The following is a 22,147-nucleotide window of genomic DNA, read 5'->3' as shown; positions in this document are numbered from 1 at the left end:
ATTTCCTTATTGTTTTGGACTTAATATGTAATCGAATATTTATAAACCTAAAGTTAGTTTTATGTTTTCCGCTGCAAAATTCTGAATAAGCCGTTACGTTTTCACACGGGCGATAATGCCTTGATAATTCTCTACGTTTTATATTAAAATGTTATTTTAGAAAAGAGAGAATTGTCGGGGTGTTACACCTAACCTGTCAGAAAGTCAAAATAGACCACAAAAGACCCATGGGGAAAGTTCAACCTTTAGAAGTGCCTGGATGGAAGTGGGATTTCATTTCTATGGATTTTGTTACTGCCTTGCCTAGATCAAAGAACGGAAATGATACCATTTGGGTAATTGTGGACCGTCTAACAAAATCAGCCGTGTTTATTCCGATTAAGGAGACATGGAAAAAGAAATAGCTTGCAAAGACTTACATTAAGCATGTAGTGAGGTTGCATGGGGTCCCAACCGATATTATCTCAGACCGTGATTCAAGATTCCTCTCGAAATTTTGGCAAAAGGTCTAGTTGAACCTTGGGACAACTTTGAAAATGAGCACTGCTTTCCACCCTGCAACCGATGGTCAGACTGAGAGAACTAACCAGACTGTGGAAGATATGTTGAGGGCTTGTGCGATTGACTTTAAGGGTAGTTGGGAAGACCATCTAGACTTGATCGAATTTTCATACAACAATAGTTACCATGCAAGCATTAAGATGACACCTTTTGAGGCACTATATGGGAGAAAGTGTAGAAGTCCCACCTGCTGGAATGATTTCAGTGAGAATATAGTCTTGGGAACGGAATTCATTGAGGAGACTGTCAGGAATGTAAAAATGATTCAGGCTAGAATTCAAGCTGCCAAGGATAGGCAAAAGAGTTATGCTGATTTGAAAAGAAGAGATGATGAATTTGCAGTAGGTGACAAAGTGTTCTTGAAAGTATCACCAACCAAGGGTGTGATGAGATTTGGGAAAAAGGGCAAGCTAAGTGCCAAGTATGTAGGCCCATATGAGATTCTGCAACGAATAGGGAAAGTAGCATACAAGTTAGCCTTGCCAATGGAGTTCGAAAAGATGCACGACGTGTTTCACATTTCCCAACTAAAGCGCTATATCCCTGATGAGCGTCATATCTTAGAGCCTGAGAGAATCCAGATTGATAGTAGCCTCACATACGAAGAAAGGCCTGTGAAAATCCTTGATAGGAAAGTACGTAGTACACGCAATAAGGACGTCAACATAGTGAAAGTGCTTTGGTCAAACCACGAGTACGAAGAGGCAACGTGGGAAGCCGAAGCTGAAATGAAGATCAAGTATCCAGAGTTATTTCCTGAGGTGAGTTACGAGGGCGTAACTCGTTTTCTTTAAGGGGGTAGAATGCGATAGAAATTCGCGCTTTTTACCTATTTTTATGGTATTTTTATGCATTTTATGCTTATTTTTAGCCACCTTTACATGTTGATGCAAGTAAATAGATTCTCCGCATAAGAAAATGTGTTCTTGAGTATTACAAGTAACTTTTAGTTGGCAAAAGAGTGCACAAGAGTGGCACAGAGTACTTCTACAATAAGTTTGGAAAGACATGTGAATTTTCGTGTCAAGTTTCGGGACGAAACTTCTTTTAAGAGGGGTAGATTGTAATCCCCCGTAATTTTATTTATATACTTTAACGAATATTTAATATATTTAATATATATTTAAACATAATTTACGGATTTTGGAAACGAATATGTAATTGAAATGTAATTATTCTATTTCATTTCGAATACTTTTAATATTATGAAATAAAAATGTATTTTCGAATTTTACTTTAAAACGAATTCGAATTTCGAAACCACGTTCTATTGAAATTAGAAAACAAGTACTAAACATTTTGGATTCATCAACTGTAACACCCCGACAATTCCCATTTTCTAAAATAACCCTTTTTAAATATAACTGTAGGAAATTATCAAAGTATTATCGCCCGTGTGAAAACGTAACGGCTTATTCAGAATTTTGCAGCGGAAAACATAAAACTAACTTTTAGGTTCATAAATAATCTTATTACATATTAGGTCCAAAACCAATTAACTGAAATAAGGAAATACGAATAGTACGACAAAATTCAAATTTAAGTTAACAAACCAAATCACTTAATAAAGCAAATATAACTACAAGCTCTCTAATCCCGATCCCAATGATGCATCATCTTCAAACCTGTAGATGGGCAACGCTTATTGATCCTTAGAGACTGCTCACCAAAGATGGGTCATCACAGGATCAATAAGGCATAGCCATGATCAACACACACAAACAAAGCACGTAATCAGCAAAGCTGAGTACTACATACTAAAACAATAATAATCCTAACATGATACTATTAACGAACAACCCTAACATGATACTAATGAACATAAACAAGGGCAGACCAAACATGATAGTTTGACGACCATACTTAACTAGACTAGGCTAGACTGGACTGGACTTTTATAACAATAATATTATTTTAGTTGAAATAGACAATGGACCGAGTTTTCTAGCTAGAGGCTTCACTAAGGAAGACGAGGTACGGGCGCGACTCCGTAACCTCAGTGACCTGCGATATCGAGGAACGTTTGAATAAAAATAAGACACGGTGATCAATCCGGTCCGAATTAAAGGCCATGGGCTACCACCATGAACCCCAACTCATGTTTGTCCGTCACTTTAGACGTGCACAGTCTAAAGCTATTGCTACTCAGTTTCACTTTACATGATTTACAAATTGACACCCTGTTATGACTCAACAATCACATAAGGCATACAATCCACGTTTATTTACAACTGTTTTTATCTTGGAATTAAGTAAGTGATCACAAAGGCATCAAACAAGACTCATTCCAATTAACTCCAATCCTTCCTTTAATGCTGATCAACCCTGTATATGGGTATAAGGTTTCAACTTACTAAATGAGGTCCTCGGCCCTCATAAAGTAGTGAAAAGCTAAAAGGGAACAACAATCCACTGATCTGAATTATATACAAAGTAATCTAGTGTTCCCAATCAAACATGTTTGTATCAACCATCCATACTAACATGCTATAATCCTCAAAATGCAATATAGGTTCAATATGTCTAACCAACAGTATTAAACATGCAATATTCAACCTGACTAAATTCATCAACGATATCAACATAACCAAGTTCATCAACAATTCAACATGGTTTCAACAATTAGCACACATTCCAAGCACACAGGTATGTACGTACCTTGTGTAAACAAGCTGATAGGCCACTTTAACACTTTCAAAAGTCGCCTAAAGAGAATTCTCCGCCTAAAACAACCAACAAGTAATCCCAATCAATTTCTAATCATTGGCAACCATAATAAAGCATTCGAAATGCATCCTAAACGTATTTAGAACTTTCTCCAATATCAAAACTTAGACATTTGCTTTCCTAGCATCATAATAATTGAACTAGTGATTGAAATTCGTTGAAAACTTTTTGCAAAATTCGTACTCTAAATTTTCAGCAATATAAATTCATTTAAAAACTTCACCAAGGTCAATCTACGTTCCTAGTATCTCAAAACAACCAATTCAACAATCCATACTCAACCTACCATGATTAATAATCATAAAAACTTTGAATTTCATACTTTAAACCATCAAAACCAATATTTCAATGTCATTAGGTAATCTGAAAATCAATAACTTTATTATAAATTCATATAATCTTAAATTTATAATTTAAATCACAAAACCCATAGCTTTAATTCAAGAAAACATAATTCAAACTAATAAATCATGATTAAGCCCTAACTTAATTTTAATTAATCAAAACTGAAAATTAATTCGTTTTTAATCTCAACATCAAATCTGAAAATCATATTCACCATAAAAATTATAAATTTAATTTAAGAACATAATCTAAATTAACAAGCTTTAATTTAAAATAATTAGTTACTTAGGGTTTAAGAAAGTAACCAATTCAAGAAGGAGGAGAGAGAGTTGGCCGGCGGACGGAGGTGGCTCGCGGCAGGGGCTGGGCACGGCGGCACACGGTGGTGCGACTTGCGGTGGCTGCGCGAATCAGTGAAGGTCAGCCACGAAAAGGGAGGAGGAACACGTACGAAAATAAAAGAAAAGAAAAAAAGAAAGAAAAAGAGGAAGGAGGAGAAGTCACCGTGCTCGCGGCGGCGTGAGGTGGTCGGCGGTAGGACAGTGCGACGGCGTGAAGGAAGGAGAGAGAGAAAACGGATGAGGGATGGTGTATGGTGTTGTACGTGATTTGAAGGAGGATGGAAGGAGGGTTTCTTTTCTTTCTTTGGTTTCACGTGAGGATGGAGGGGAGAGAGGAGTATTTTTGTTGGGTTTATTGGTTTGGGCTTTGCCCAATTGGGCTAGGAGTAGGAATTTAGGTTGATGAATCCAAAATGTTTAGTACTTGTTTTCTAATTTCAATAGAACGTGGTTTCGAAATTCGAATTCGTTTTAAAGTAAAATTCGAAAATACATTTTGATTTCATAATATTAAAATTATTCGAAATGAAATATAATAATTACATTTCAATTACATATTCGTTTCTAAAATCCGTAAATTATGTTTAAATATATATTAAAAATATTAAATATTCGTTAAAGTGTATAAATAAAATTACGGGGGATTACATCAACATAAATTCCTACTCCTAGCCCAATTGGGCAAAAGCCCAAACCAATAAACCCAACAAAAATACTCCTCTCTCCCTTCTCTCCTCTATTCTTACGTGAAACCAAAAGAAAAAAAAAGAGAAACCCTCCTACTGCAATTCACGCACAACTCAGCCCTCTCCCGCCTTCACTACTCGCCGCCAGCCGCCGCACCACCGCGACATCGACCCAGCCGACCACCTAGCGCGGTAACTCCTTCTTCTTCTTCTTCAAGCTTCTCCTCCTTCCTCCTTTTCTTTTATTTCTTTTATTTTCGTTCTTATTCTCATGGCTCGATTCCCTTCGTTTTCGCGCAGCAAACCGTGACCCAGGCCACGACCACCGCACACAGCCACCGTTTCCAGCCCTTGCCGCGAGCCATCACCGTCCGCCGGCCAGCTCCCTTCTCCCCCTCTTGAATTGGTTACTTTCTTAAGCCCTAAGTAACTAATTATTTTAAATTAAAGCTTGTTAATTTAGATTATGTTTTTAAATTAAATTTATTATTTTTATGGTGAATATGATTTTCAGATTTGATGTTGAGATTAAAAACGAATTAATTTTCAGTTTTGATTAATTAAAATTAAATTAGGGCTTAATCATGATTTATTAATTTGAATTATGTTTTCTTGAATTAAAGTTATGGGTTTTGTGATTTAAATTATAAATTTAAGATTATATGAATTTTATAATAAAGTTATTAATTTTCAGATTATCTAATTACATTGAAATATTGGTTTTTGATTGTTTAAAGTATGAAATTCAAGGTTTTATGATTATTAATCATGATAGGTTGAGTATGAATTATTGAATTGGTTGTTTTGAGATACTAGGAACGTAGATTGACCTTGGTGAAGCTTTTAAATGAATTTATATTGCTGAAAATTTAAAGTACGATGTTTGCAAAAGTTTTCAACGAATTTCAATCACTAGTTCAATAATTATGATGCTAGGAAAGCAAATGTTCAAGTTTTGCTATTGGGGAAAGTTCTAAATATGTTTAGGATGCATTTAGAATGCTTTATTATGGTTGTCAATGATTAGAAATTGATTGAGATTACTTGTTGGTTGTTTAGGCGGAGAAATCTCTTTAGGCGACTAAAGTGTTAAAGTGGCCTATCAGTTTGTTTACACAAGGTACGTACATACCTGTGTGCTTGGAATGTGTGCTAATTGTTGAATCCATGTTGAATTGTTGATGAACTTGGTTATGTTGATATCGTTAATGAACTTAGTCAGGTTGAAATTGCATGTTTAATACTGTTGGATGGACATATTAAACCTATATTGCACTTTGAGAATTATAACATGTTAGTATGGATGATTGATGCAAACATGTTTGATTGGGAACACTAGATTACTTTGTATATGTTGATTCAGATCAGTTGATTGTTGTTTCCTTTTAGCTTTTCACTACTTTATGATGGCCGAGGACCTCGTTTAGTAAGTTGAAACCTTATACCCATATACAGGGTTGATCAGTATTAAAGGAAAGATTGGAGTTAATTGGAAGGAGTCTTGTTTGATGCCTTTGTGATCACTTACTTAATTCCAAGATAAAAACAGTTGTAAATAAATGTGGATTGTATGCCTTATGTGATTGTTGAGTCATAACAGGGTGTCAATTTGTAAATCATGTAAAGTGAAACTGAGTAGCAATAGCTTTAGACTGTGCACGTTTAAAGTGACGGACAAACATGAGTTGGGGTTCATGGTGGTAGCCTATGGCCGTTATCTCGGACCGGATTGATCACCGTGTCCTATTTTTATTCAAACGTTCCTCGATATCGCAGGTCACTGAGGTTACGGAGTCGCGCCCGTACCTCGTCTTCCTTAGTGAAGCATCTAGCTAGAAAACTCGGTCCATTGCCTATTTCAATTAAAATAATATGATTGTTATAAGTCTAGCCTAGTCTAGTCAAGTATGGTCGTCAAATTATCATGTTTGGTTTGCCCTTATTTATGTTCATTAGTATCATGTTAGGGTTGTTCGTTTAATAGTATCATGTTAGGATTATTATTGTTTTAGTATGTAGTACTCAGCTTTGCTGATTACGTGCTTTGTTTGTGTGTGTTGATCATGGCTATGCCTTATTGATCCTGTGATGACCCATCTTTGGTGAGTAGTCTCTAAGGATCAATAAGCGTTTCCCATCTACAGGTTTGAAGATGATGCATCATTGGGATCGGGATTAGAGAGCTTGTAGTTATATTTGTTTTATTAAGTGATTTGGTTTGTTAACTTGGATTTGAAATTTGTCGTACTATTCGTATTTCCTTATTTCCGTTAATTGGTTTTGGACTTAATATGTAATCGATTATTTATGAACCTAAAAGTTAGTTTTATGTTTTCCGCTGCAAAATTCCGAATAAGCCGTTACGTTTTCACACGGGCGATAATACTTTGATAATTCTCTATAGTTATATTTATAAAAGGGTTGTTTTAGAAAAAGGGAATTGTCAGGGTGTTACAAAGTCGTATTTTTGAGCTAAAGGTTTTACTGACATTTCGTGGCTACCTTTTCAAATTTTAGGCGCCTAACTAACTAATTAGTTACGTAAAAAGAATTTCGTTGAATTAAACAACAACTAGTGAATAAATTGAAAGTTATTAGTTAGAAATGTCTGAATTTATTTTAAATTGACTCTGGAATTACGTGCTTTGAAATACGTTCTTGTTTATGTGAATTAATGTATTTCGTTTCTTTTTTTGAAATTTAAATTAATATTTTCGGAATTATAAATAAAAAAATTTAAAAAAAAAATTCTGCTGCTGCTACTGTACCGTGAAAAAAAAAAAATTATATTTTATTATTTATTAATTATTTTTCGTTTAAATAACTATTCGTTTAATCAAATTAATTCTTATAAATCATTCTCGTTTTATTCTTTTATGCTTCAATGTTTGATATATTATGATTATTTTGAGAGATGGGTAGCATAGAGGAACGTTTTAATAAAAATAGAACACGGTGATCAATCCGGTCCCAGAAAAGTCCATGGGCTACCACCATGAACCCCAACTCCTGTTTGTCCGTCACTTTAGACGTGCACAGTATAAAGCTATTGCTACTCAGTTTCACTTTACATGATTTACAAATTGAGACTCTGTTATAACTCAACAATCACATAAGGCATACAATCGACATTCGTTCACAACTGTTTTTATCTTGGAATTAAGTAAGTGATCATAAAGGCATCAATCAAGACTCATTCCAATTTACCCAACCTTTCCTTTAACCATGATCAACCCTGTATATCGGTATAAAGTTTCAACTTACTAAACAAGGTCCACCGCCCTCATAAAGTAGTGAAAAGCTAAAAAGGGAACAATAATCAATCGATCCAAACCAACATATAGAATAATCTAGTGTTCCCAACCAACATGTTTGTATCAATCATCCATACTAACATGTTACAATTCTCATAATGCAATATAAGTTCAATATGTCCGTCCAACAGTATTAAACATGCAATTTCAACATAACCAAGTTCGTCAATAATATCAACATCACCAAGTTCAACAATAATATCAACATAACCAAGTTCATCAACAATTTCAACATGGTTTCAACAAATAGCACGCATTCCAAGCACACAGGTATGTACGTACCTTGCGTAAACAAACTGATAGGCCACTTTAACGAATTCAAAAGTCGCCCACAAAGAATTTTTCGCCTAAAATAATCAAGAAACGCACCCAAATCAATTCCTAATAATTTACAGCAACACTAACTTACTCTAAACACATCCTAAACATATTTAGAACATTCCCCAATATCGAAACTTAATTAATTAACTTCCTAGAATAGTGATTAATTCCCTAACGATCCCTAATTATCATAAACTCCAACAAACGTTCCTTTTTAAATTTCCAGCAATATAAAATAATTCAAAACTTGCTCAAAATATATTCAACATCCTTAAGATCATAAAAATAATAACTTTAATAGGTATAATCATTCTATTATGATTTAAACATAATAAAACCTTAAAAATTCATGCTTTAATAGTTTAAAATACTTATTTAACCAAATTAATAAATCTGGAAATTAAATTTGTTACTTAAACATAATATAAAATCTGAAAATATACTTTAATCATAATAACTTGTAATTTATATTCAATAAACACGAATTAAATCACTAAACTAATTTAAAACCCTAACTTACATATTAATCAACCAAAACTGAAATTGCTTAATTTACAATACCAATATCAAATCTGAAAATTATAATTTAACTATAAAGATTAATAATTTAATTCAAGAAACATAAATTAAAATCAATAAACTTAAATCAAAATATTTAAACAACTTAGGATTTAAGAAATAACCAAAACAAGAAGGGGAGGAGAGAGACTGCCGGCGAGCAGGGCACGGCAGCGGCAGGTTTGGGCGGTGGCGCGACGGTGGTGCAGCGTGTCTGGTGGCGCGACGGGTGAGGAGGCTCGCGCAAAGCTGACGAAAAGGACTACAATCAAGGACGGGGAAGAACGAAGGAAGGAACGAAACCAACAGAAAAAGAAAAAGAGAAGAGGAAGGAGGGAAGTTACCGGCGACGGCTGGGCAACCGCAAGGTCAACGGTGAGGAGAGCAGGAGGTGGACGGCAGCGAGAGGGAAGGAGTTCTTGAGGGTTTGAAATTCACGTGAAATAGAATAAGGGAGAGGAGTTGTGTTTTGGTTTTACGTGAATAGAGTAATGGGTTATGGGTTTATATTTTGGGCTTTTCCCATGTGGGCTAGGATTAGGATTTGGGTTTTAGTGTTTTAGTCAAAATCGAAAAGGATTGTTTTTCCGAATTCAACGAGTTTTCCTAATTCAAATTCTTTTCAACATAAAATTCTAAAATTATTCTTGATTGCACAATCGCTAAAATATTTAGAATATATTTAAATAAAATTAAATATACATTAAATATATAAATATAATAAAGTTCAAAATCGTTAAATATTTAGAACGTACTTAAAATAAAATAAATATACGTTAATTATATATTTATTACTTAAAATTTATAAATTCTATTTAAATATAAATAATATACGTTAAAATATATTAATAAAATTTATAAATTTACGGGGGATTACAGTTTGTGTGTGTTGATCATGGCTATGCCTTATTGATCCTGTGATGACCCATCTTTGGTGAGCAGTCTCTAAGGATCAATAAGTGTTGCCCATCTACAGGTTTGAAGATGATGCATCATTGGGATCGGGATTAGAGAGCTTGTAGTTAAATTTGTTTTGTTAAGTGATTTGGTTTGTTAATTTGGATTTGAAATTTGTCATACTATTCGTATTTCCTTATTTCCGTTAATTGGTTTTGGACTTAATATGTAATCAATTATTTATGAACCCAAAAGTTAGTTTTATGTTTTCCGCTGCAAAATTCTGAATAAGCCGTTACGTTTTCACACGGGCGATAATACTTTGATAATTCTCTATAGTTATATTTATAAAAAATATTATTTTAGAAAAAGGGAATTGTCGGGGTGTTACGGGAGAGAGGAAGAGTGAGGGGCAAGAAAGAGAGAAAAGGGTTTACGACAAAATAGGGGGATCATTTAATGAGGGGAGTCCTATTTATAGGCTCCCAAATTCTAATGGGCTAGGCTTAGGAAAAAAGAATTGGGCTTAGGGAATTAAATGATTGGGCTAGCTTAGGACTTGAATTAAATTCTTTTGATTGGGCTCGTTTATTAAAACGAATTGAACTTTTTATTTAAAACGCAAACCTTTTAAAATTACTTGCGACCCATTAAATTTCTCGACTCGGAAATTAAAATAATAAAGATTCTAATTAATTAAAATACATTTAAATAATACTTAAATGCGAAATAAATTCCAAAAATCGTAAAATGCTTTATAAATATAATAAAATATATTTATAAATGTTATAAAAATACGAGGTATTACAAAAAGAAAAAGAGCTAAATAAGGTGTGGTGTTTGCAAGAAAAACATCAACTTTTACTTTGAATCCTAGACATTCTCCGTGCTTTACAAGACGTTGTCTGTGACTCGGCATGGGATAAGAGGGCGGAATTGCACACTTTTCTGTTCATATCATTGTCCGAGTGAGTAGGCAACGCCTGCCAAACAAAACTTTCTTGAAGAGGCTCAACTGGTTCCTTTTCGGCTAAAGCCCCTTATTTAGCTGTTGGGGTCCAGGAAAGTCTAGGTTGGCTCCCAGCTCCATCTCGCTTATTAAGGGTATAAACAATCAAGCACATAAGAGAAAAGTTGTAATTGAGATGGGTTTTGGAGGCCTTCTCCAAGTTGTCTTTCCACATAATAAACCAATTTTTGCCGGCAATCTAGTGATTAATTTTGACACCAACAATATATGCATACTTCTTGAATGAAACAAGGAGATTTATATCGCAGCCTCACATGTACACCTTATGTCATTCCTTTAGTGGGGCAAAAAATAATTGAGGCAAAATATGATGAAGAGGGTTTTAGAGAGTTGCTTGATGAGTGGAAGGCATACCATGGTAATATAGATGTCCCATCTCTAGTTTGGAGAGGGTGCACGTACAAGACTGTGCATCCTTGTCCACCATCTAAATTACGAAATTTTGGTCATATCCATAGGAGGTTTTGCTTGCATTTCCACTTGCGCATAGTTGTTACTTAGATATTCATTTGATCAATGGAGCGTCAAAATAATGCCTAAGAGGGATAGTCAAGTCTACTAATTTTGATGATTATTGTTTCCCTGACCGATTAACTTTTATTTTAAACCAAAATAGTTATACATATAGTAACCGTGAATAATAATAGTTATACATATAGTAACCGTGAATAATAATAGTTATACATATAGTAATCATGTTGATTATGAAACTGACAACTAAAAACATGAACGAACAAGCGCTAAAATTGTTACTGAAAAAATCATAGATTTGTAAATTTTCAATTGAAATTGACACAATTTATATTGTGTATTCGTAATTGTATACATGGAATATAGAAAAAATATGAAATAGTCTCAAATATCAATCAAACTAGAGTTAAGCCCATGCGATGCACGGATTAATATCTAAATATTTCATACAACTTTTTTTTAATAATACTCTATAATAATATTCTATCAAATTTGTAGAAAAGAAAAATCGATCCATGTATCTGCAACTTATTTTTATCTACAAGTCTACAACAACAATCAATTCTAAGAGTAGCTAATATTTACTTTTCTTCTTTGCTTTTAACTTATTTATCAAAAACAACTAAATATACCCATTTAATTGTATTCCATTTTTATCTTAAGACTATAAATATCATCCCGAATCATTTTATCTAGTATTTATATCTATCTTTTATTACTTTAAAATAGATTGAAAATCTTATGACTCTGTAGATATTATCCCAAGCTCATGTTTTATCTATTATTCATGTATTTTTTTAATCACTTTAAAATAGATTGGAAATTTATTTTATATCGACCCGAACTCAATTTTTATATCTTTTATCATATATTTAATCATAATATTTAATTTCAGATGTTTTCCCATCATTCCCCAAATCCAAATATGCTTAAGATGTAGTCATATGTAAACATCGACTCATCAATGGTATCATGCAACCAACATAAGTTGTTGGAGTTGGTGAGTAACTCATCTTGTGACTTGAAAGTCAAAAAAAAAAAAAAAAAACCGATCGTATCATGCAATAACTACAATGGTCGAATTTGCTCCTACAATAGCCATTTAGCCAAAAACATAGCGGTTTACCACTTGCCCTCACCTACACATACATACATACGCCAAAACATAAACTTCATACAGAGTAATCAAATACAAGACAACTTTACTTTCTACTTCGAATTTGATATAATAATGTAGCCAACAAAATTGCTGATTTTGAAATTAAAAAAGTAAACTACTTGTCTTCTATAGCAAGATTATTAGAGAGGAGATATATATATCCTCTCTTTTATTCTCTCTCATTCTCTCCTTTTGACACATCATATTATCTTTCTTCCACATCATTTCCCACTATCTCCTTCCTCTTCCTCTCCCTCTTCCTATTTCTATTTTTTTCCACACATCAAAGAGGATTCTCTCTTGTTTCCCCTCTCTTACTTTTACATACCCCACCACATATTATCTTTCTTATTAAAGATATTTAATTGAGGAATAATGATAATTGCAAGTGTTTAAAAAATAATTGAGCCTAATTAATTATTTTCCATTACTATTAATAAAATAAATCTATATCTAACCTTTAAATAAATTATATTATAAATGAAATTTGCATTAAATAACGGATCATTAATTACTTATTAAGACGGTAGTACATTAATATAGTCGTTGGTATTTTTTTTTTTTAATAAGTTACCGTTTTTTATGTATTACCGTTATAAAATTATAACCGTTGGTAAAATCAACCAACTATTAAGTGACATGTGTCCTAAATTAAAAGAAAAATAACCGTTGGCAAGTGAAGAAAACCCACCAGATTTTTTTGTCCTAAATTAATTGTGGGACCCGCTGACAATGACATCAAGTGGAGAGCATCTTTGTGGGCCCCACATGGCTGAAAATTCAGCAAATATCTTACTCTAAACTACGTCGTTTTATGTGAAAACAAGGCAAAAAAAAAAAAAATTGAAATGATGAGTTTTGATATTCAGATATATCCTCTATCTAATGCAAGATATCCTCTCCAACTAGAGGATATATTGCATTCCTCCCCAAATGGAGGATCCTCTCTTTACTTTCTACATTAAAGAGGATGATAAATTAGAGGAGAGAGAGTGTAGGGGAGGACATATATCCTCCCCATTGTTGATGCTTTAAGCACTTGCTAACAATTCCTCAACACTACCACCAAACACAAATTGGTCCTCCATATTAAACGTAAGCTCTTCCACATCAGAATCCAAACACGACCCCAAAGAATTTGTCACAAACTCATTTAACTTTCTTGGGATAAATATATACATATTTGTGTATGGTAGTTTACTCCTAATAGAATTCATCTCTTATTATCTTTTATTGAGTATTAGTTTTAGTCTTTATCATCTATGTTTATTTTATTTGCTAATTTCACAATATAGTGATTGCAAGAAAATGTAATTTTGTTACCATTATTGAAAATGGTTTCAAATAATATCACTACATCTTTAATTTGTCCATTTTCTACATATCATAGAACATGTTTTTTCATATATGGATTTGTTGGTGATCATGATCAGCCTACACAGCCAACAACCACACCAGTGCAAGTGCAGCATAACAAGGCAGGTCTAGCATACACAGGAATGCAGCTCTTGTAACTGATTCTGTTACTTGTCAGCTAGTTTGTCTGTTTGTGACAACTAGGATATTTATGATTGGCTAGTTGTTTTATTTCCTGTAATATGATTGGTTGGTACAGCTGTGTACTAGCTTACTATATATATTAGGAGTAAGCCTCAATCAATGATTATCACAGAATATTTCCTAAAAGCTGTAATAAGAAAACTTCTCTTTAATACAAGCTTCTGTGCAGCTCCGTTTATGGCTGCTTAAGTTTACTTCCCTTCTTCTTAGCTTCTGCATTTATTGAAGATTTCAACATGGTATCAGAGCAGTAAACACAGATCCTGAATCAGTAGTTCTTTCTAAACACAGTGATACAATTCAATCAGAATTCTAAGCATATCAAATTTGAGGGTATGTTCTTCAACTGCTGGTATTTTTCTGATTTTCTGTGAATCAGTAGTGCATTATGATCTTCTGATTAGTAGATAGATTCTCTGTATGTGATTCTGTTGATATTCTTCTGTTTCTTGAATTTCTTCGTGGAATTTTTTTTTTCTAGTTTGATTGCAAAATTCTGTTGATAATCTGCTGCTATTTTTTTTTCTTCAATCAAATCCTAAAATCATCTCATCTCATCTAAATCTTCTTTTTCCTCAAATCAAATCCTTCATCAAACACTTTCAGTTTTATTTCTTTTATTCTAAGAAAATCTCAATCTCAAAAAAAATCAGTCATGACAACTCTACAACCTAATCAAGATCCAGCTAGTCCATTTTATTTGCATCCAACAGATAACACTGCAAGTCAGTTAGTCTCAGTGAAATTTAAAGGAGAAGGCTATGGTGATTGGAGGAGAAGTATGATGATCTCTATGTCATCAAAGAACAAGCTAGGTTTTGTGAATGGAACACTAGCTAAACCTGATGTAACAGCCGACACTTATCAGGCTTGGATGAGATGCAATGACATGATGATTTCATGGATACTGTTTAATCTGGACACAAACATTGCCAAAAGTGTGTTATACTTTAACACAGCTAGAGAGATTTGGCTAGACCTAGAAGAAAGATTTGGATACGTTTCTGGTCCACAGTTGTTTTCTCTTGAACAACAAGCTGCAGAAATCACACAAGGAGGACAGAACATTGCTGAATTTTTCACAGAGATTAAGTCTATTTGGGACAAGATAAGTGCTGCTAATCCTCTGCCATCATGTACTTGCAACCAATGTACATGTAACTTGACTCAAAAGATCTTCAAGATGCAGCAAGACCAAAGGCTGATGCAATTCTTAATGAAATTAGGGGAACATTTAAGCACTGCAAGGGGAAATTTGTTGATGATGCAACCTTTGCCCACCATCACTCATGCTTATAGGATGTTGGCTCAAGAAGAAAGACAAAGAGAGATCAGTGCTCCCATGCAACATACAGAGAATCATGCTTTCATAGCAGATAGAAGGAGGTATAATGACTTACAAGGAAGAAACAATCCTTACAAAACTGGATACAAGAACACTTATCAGTATGGTGGAAACAGAACTGGATACAAGAAACCATTTACATATTATTGTGATCATTGCAAGGTCAAAGGACATAGTACAGAAAGGTGTTTTAAGTTGCATGGATATCCTCCAGGTTTCACTGGTTTTAAGAGTGACAAAAGAACAGCAGCAGCAGCTTACTTTGATGAACCATATGGGGATGATATGACAGAGTATCAACCACAGTTCCAAGAAACTGACAGGGAACAACAACCAGGATTTCTTACAGCTGATCAGTGCACTCAGTTGTTAAGTTTGTTAACCAAACAACAGAATGAGAAGAGTTCCACAGATACACAGAATGATGAAGGAGAGGCTTCTGGCCATGCATTTATGGCAGGTAATACTTTTTGCTTTCTCACTTGTGCTCATTCTAGCTGGTTGTTAGACAGTGGTGCATCAGATCACATGTGTGCAAATATCAACATGTTTAAAAGCTATGAACCTGTCACTGGAACTGATGAATACATAACTATACCTGATGGAAGGAAAGTGGCCATTCTACACAGAGGGACAGTCATTTTAAATGAAAATATACAGCTAAAGGGTGTCCTACATGTGCCAGATTTTCAATATAATTTATTATCTGTGAATAAGTTGTGCTTGGATCATCAGTGTACAATCTCATTTACTGCTGACAAATGCTATCTTCAGGGCCATTTAATGAAAAGGCCACAGGTTCTTGGTAGTGTGAGATCAGGTCTGTACAGTGTGGACACAAGCAAAGAAGATCCAGTTGTAACAAGTTCAACACAATGTCTTTCAGCCACTGCAGAGTCAACAGATGTGAAGATATGGCACCTTAGACTTGGTCATATGCCATTTCTTAAGATGAAACTTGTAGTGGATAATCTAGCTACTACCTGTAATAATGACAGTATATGTCAGATATGTCCAGCTGCAAAGCAACCTAGAAATTCTTTTCCTGTAAGCAGTATTAAGACTAAGAGAAGGTTTCAGATGATACATCTGGACACTTGGGGTCCATATAAGAATAAAACTCACAATGGTTGTACTATGTTCCTCACTATAGTGGATGATTTTACTAGAACTACATGGACACACCTTCTGAAATCAAAGAATGATGCTGTAACTGTGATTGATTCGTTTCTAAAAATGGTTGAAACACAGTTTGATAGCAAGGTACTTTGTGTCAGATCTGATAATGCTTTAGAATTGTGTGAAGGAGAGATGAAAAATTTATTGCTCAGTAAGGGAATTCTTCATCAGACTAGCTGTAGTGGCACTCCACAGCAGAATGGAGTTGTGGAGAGAAAACACAGGCATTTGCTAGAAACAGCTAGGGCATTGCACTTTCAGTCAAAGCTACCAATACAGTACTGGGGAGAATGCATACTATGTGCCACTTATTTGATTAACAGAATGCCTTTGAAGAGTATTGACAATATGACACCCTATGAAAAATTGCATGGACACAAACCTCCTTATGCACACTTGAGAGCATTTGGATGTCTCTGCTATGCATCTACTTCTAAAGTCAACAGAACCAAATTTGATAAAAGAGCAACTGCATGTGTGTTCATTGGATATTCACCTTCACAGAAGGGATACAAGATTCTTGATCCACAGTCCAAGAAAATAAGCATTTCCAGGGATGTTACTTTTTCTGAAACACATTTTCCCTTTCACCATCTTCCAGATTCTCATTCTGGAACCAACTCTTTACCTCCATATATTTTTCTTCCCAAACACACACCACTTCTTCCTGATCCAGACCTAAATTCACCTTTTCTTCCCCACTTACCACATTCATCTTCTTCTTCCTCTACTCACCATAGTGATTCACCATCTTCTGCTACTCCCTCTACTTCTACTACTTCTTCTGCTCCTCATCAAAATTCACCATCTTCCACTCCTCTTCACTCATCTACTTCTTCTTCTTCTTTCCATTCTCCAAACTTCACACAGGATCTTACAGATCCTCCTCCTAGAAAGTCTACAAGGGTTCACAAACCTCCCACTTATCTTGCTGATTATCAATGTCATACAGCTACACACTGGTGTAACCTGGTGACTTACACTAGCTTGCCCAAGAGCTATCATGCCATGGTAGCAAAGATTGACAGTTTGATAGAGCCTAAGAATTACAAAGAAGCAGTAAAAAGTCCTGAATGGATAAAAGCTATGGAAAAAGAGATAGAAGCTTTACTTGAGAATCAAACTTGGGAGGTGGTCACTTTGCCACATGGAAAGAAACCCATTGGATGCAAATGGGTGTTTAAAGTGAAACTAAAGGCTGATGGTACTCTTGAAAGATGCAAAGCAAGATTGGTAGCACAGGGGTACACTCAGCAATATGGGATTGATTTTGAGGAAACTTTCTCCCCTGTAGTGAAGATGGCAACAGTGAGATGCATAGTGGCTTTAGCAGCAAGCAAGAAATGGACCATTTACCAATTAGATGTTAATAATGCTTTTTTTCATGGGGATCTCCATGAAGAAGTATATATGAAGATGCCAGAGGGGATTCCTAATCCTAACAACAAGGTTTGCAGGCTTACAAAGTCACTATATGGACTGAAACAGGCATCAAGGCAATGGTTTGCCAAGCTACACACTGAACTGCAGACACAAGGTTTCCTACAATCTAAGAATGATTATTCTCTTTTTATCAAAAGGGATGAACATCACATTACTCTTGCTGCAGTTTATGTGGATGACATTTTGTTAACTGGGAATCATCTTCCTACCATTGAAACATTAAAGAAGCATCTGGATGATGTTTTCAGTATCAAGGATTTAGGAATGATGAACTATTTCTTGGGTATTGAGGTTGGATATTTGGAGAATGGTGTGATCTTAACTCAGAAGAAGTTCACTAAATCTTTGCTTGCAGACAGTGGTTTTGACCTTCACAAAACTGCACCTACACCTCTACCTATCAATACAAAGCTTCTAGCTGATACAGGAGATTTGTTTGATAAACCTGAGCTTTACAGAACTCTGGTGGGAAAGTTAAACTTTCTAACACACACCAGACCAGACCTGTGTTTTGCAGTACAACTTTTGAGCCAATTCATGCATCAACCTAGACTTCCACATGTTGCTGCTCTCCAACATGTTCTTAGGTATGTGGCAGGTTCAGAAGGTCAAGGCATTCTTCTTCATGCCTCAGATACATTAACTTTACAAGCTTTCTCTGATAGTGATTGGGCAGCATGTCCTAATTCCAGGAAATCTATCACTGGTTATATCCTATTGTTTGGTAACTCACCAATTTCTTGGAAATCTAAGAAGCAAAGTACTATTTCCAGAAGCTCTTCAGAAGCTGAGTATAGAGCTATGGCAGCTGCTTCTGCTGAAGTCACTTGGTTGGTCAGATTGTTGGAAGAAATTGGGGTTACACACTTGAAGCCTGTCACCCTTCACTGTGATAACCAATCTGCCATTTACATAGCAAAGAATCCAGTGTTTCATGAGCGCACAAAACACATTGAAATTGACTGTCACTTTACAAGAGATAAAGTGTTGGAAGGCCTTATTCAACTCACCTATTTGCCTACTCAGTCACAACTTGCAGACATCTTTACTAAGGCTTTGCCTTCACCTCATTTTTATGAGCTTCTTTCCAAGCTTGGTGTTTCTCATGCCACCCCAAGCTTGAGGGGGGGTGTTGGTGATCATGATCAGCCTACACAGCCAACAACCACACCAGTGCAAGTGCAGCATAACAAGGCAGGTCTAGCATACACAGGAATGCAGCTCTTGTAACTGATTGTAATCCCCCGTAAATTTATAAATTTTATTAATATATTTTAACGTATAGTTATTTATATTTTAATAGAATTTACTAATTTAAATAATAAGTATATAATTAACGTATATTTATTTTATTTAAAGTACGTTCTAAATAATTAACGATTTTTGAACTTTATTATATTTATATATTTAATGTATATTTAATTTAATTTAAATATATTCTAAATATTTCAACGGTTTATGAAATTCAAATAATTTTAGAATTTGATGTTGAAAAGAATTTGAATTACGAAAACACGATTGAAATTAGAAAACAATCTTAAGCGGTGTTGAATTCAAATACCAAACGTAATTCTAATCCTAGCCCAAGTTAGCAAAGCCCAAAATAAGTAAACCCACATCCCTTACCCATATTCCAAATTCATGTAAAACTCTCAATCCTCTCCTCTCCTTCACGTGAAAAGAAAAAGCAGAAAAACCCTCAAACCCTCTTCAAGAATTCACGTGAACTCTCACACCTTAGTGCTCCCCTTGTCGCCGCCGTCCAGCCACCCACGCCGGACCACCGTCGTCCCTCGCCAGCCGCCGGTAATCTCCTTTCTCCCTTCTCCCTCTCTTGCTTCGTCCTTCTTTCTTCTCCTTAGTTTTATTGCTCTCCTCCTCACTCGTTTCTGTTGGTGGCAGCCACGCACAACCACCGAGCACCGCCTTCTACACTCGTCGTTCCCCTCCACGCTGCGCCGCCCACCTGCAGCGCCTGTCCAAGCCGGCAACTCCCCCTCCTCCTCCTTGGATTCGGTTTCCACTCTCTCCCCCCTAATCGCAGTGCTTTTGGTTCGACCATCAACCACCAGCAACCACCCGTGCCGACACCTGACCCGACCAGCGCCACCTCTGCTAGCCGCCGCTGTCCCCGCCGTGCCCTAGTCACCGCCGGCCAGCACTCCTCCTCCCCTTTTGGTTGACTTTCTTAAACCCTAAGTTATTTAAATGTTTTAATTAAGTTTATTGATTTTTGTTTATGTTTCTAGAATTAAACTATTAATCTTTATAATTAAATTATAATTTTCAGATTTGGTATTGATATTATAAATTAATTATTTTCAGTTTTGGTTGATTAATACATAAGTTAGGGTTTAAATTAGTTTAGTGATTTAATTCATGATTTGATTTAATAAATTTATGATTTTTAAGATTTAATTACTAATTCTCAGATTATATGTTGTCGAAATTAATTTAATTATTTTCAGATTTGTTAATTACGTTTAAATTAGGGTTTTAATTAAGTTTTATTAATTTAATTCATGTTTCGTGAATATAAATTATAAGTTTTTATGATTAAGTTAGATTTTCAGATTATATACTATGCTTAATTAATAATTTAATTTTCAGATTACATAATTGAATTGAAATAAGAGTTTTTAATTATTAAAGTGTGAATTTTTAAGGTTTTTAATGATTAAATCATAATAGAATGACTATATATTATTAAAGCTATTATTTGTATGATTCTAAGAATGTTAATTATGTTTTGGAGTAGTTTGAAATTAGTTATATTGCTGAAAATTTAAAGTACGATGTTTGCAAAGAGTTTTCAACGAATTTCAATCACTAATTCAATAATTATGATGCTAGGAAATCAAAGGTTTAAGTTTTGATATTGGGGAATGTTCTAAATATGTTTGGGATGCATTTAGAATGCTTTGTTATGGTTGCCAATGATTAGGAATTGATTTGGGTACGTTTCTTGATTATTATAGGCGGAGAATTCTTTGTGGGTGACTTTTGAATTCGTTAAAGTGGCCTACCAGTTTGTTTACACAAGGTACGTACATACCTGTGTGCTTGGATGTGTGTTGTATTGAGAATATGATGAATATATTTATGAACTTGTTTATGTTGGAATTTCATGTTCAATGTCGTTGAATTAATGCGTTGAGCATAGGACTTTATTTATAAGAATTGAATCATGTTAGCATGGAATATTGATGCAAGCATGTTGGTTTTGTGGAACTTTATATTATTTAATATTGGTTTAGATCTTTATTGATCGTTGTTCCTCTTTAGATTTTCACTACCTTATAAGGGCCGAGGACCTTGTTTGGTAGTTGAACCTTATACCTAATAAAGGTTTTTAAATATGGATAAAGAAAGGATTAAAATAGTTGGAATTGGCTCTTGGTTGAACGTTGTGATCACTGGTTTAATTCAAAGATAAAAGAAGTTGTGTTTACTTGTTGAATATAATATTTATGTTTGATGAGTCATAACCAAGTATTAAAAGTTAAGTCATGTAAAGTGAAAATGAGTAGCAATAGCTTTAGACTGTGCACGTCTAAAGTGACGGACAATCAGGAGTTGGGGTCATGGGTAGCCTATGGCTTTTTCTGGGGCCGGATTGATCACCGGTTCTATTTTTATTTAAAAGTCCCTCGATATCGCAGGTCATTGGGGTTTACGGAGTCGCGCCCGTACCTCGTCTTCCTTAGTGAAGAAGAAGAAGTTTCTAGTAGACAACTCAGTCCATTGACTATTTCAATTAAAATAATGTTAATGATACAAAGGTCTAGTTCAGTCAAGTATAGTCTTCAAGTCAATATATCTTGATTATCCTTGCTTATGTTTTATTTAGTACCATGTTAGGATTGTTCGTTTAATAGAATCATGTTAGGATTATTATTGATTTAGTATGTAGTACTCAGCTTTGCTGATTACGTGCTTTTGCTTGTGCATGTTGATCATGGTTATGCCTTATTGATCCTGTGATGACCCAATCTTTGGTGAGCAGTCTCTAAGGATCAATAAGCATTGTCCATCTGCAGGTTTGAAGATGTTGCATCATTGGGATCGGGAATAGAGAGCTTGTATTTAGTTTTGATTTGCTATGATAACTTGGGTTTGTTTAATTGGACTTTAAACTTGTTAGTTGATTGGTTTTGGGATTAACTATGTAATCGATTATTTATAAACCTAAAGTTAGTTTTATGTTTTC

General features: G+C 34.7%; 1 protein-coding gene and 1 long non-coding RNA gene across 2 annotated transcripts; both read left to right on the top strand.

Moving 5' to 3' along the window:
- The first annotated feature begins 14,625 nt into the window (after window positions 1-14,625).
- LOC130461344 (uncharacterized) lies at window positions 14,626-15,604 on the top strand. The gene is made up of 2 exons (XM_056829413.1): window positions 14,626-15,477; window positions 15,530-15,604. Exons 1-2 carry the CDS (start codon window positions 14,626-14,628, stop codon window positions 15,602-15,604), a joined length of 927 nt encoding a protein of 308 aa, XP_056685391.1.
- A 3,796-nt stretch (window positions 15,605-19,400) lies between these two features.
- On the top strand, window positions 19,401-22,147 carry LOC130461901 (uncharacterized). Its single transcript, XR_008921908.1, has 4 exons — window positions 19,401-19,743; window positions 19,840-20,115; window positions 20,916-20,980; window positions 21,944-22,147. It is a non-coding gene; the product is annotated as an uncharacterized lncRNA (long non-coding RNA).

Source organism: Spinacia oleracea, chromosome 5 (genome assembly GCF_020520425.1).
Source record: "Spinacia oleracea cultivar Varoflay chromosome 5, BTI_SOV_V1, whole genome shotgun sequence".
NCBI classification, from domain to species: domain Eukaryota; kingdom Viridiplantae; phylum Streptophyta; class Magnoliopsida; order Caryophyllales; family Amaranthaceae; genus Spinacia; species Spinacia oleracea.
Note: the sequence above shows the minus strand (reverse complement) of the source record. Positions and strands in the feature narration are given on the sequence as shown.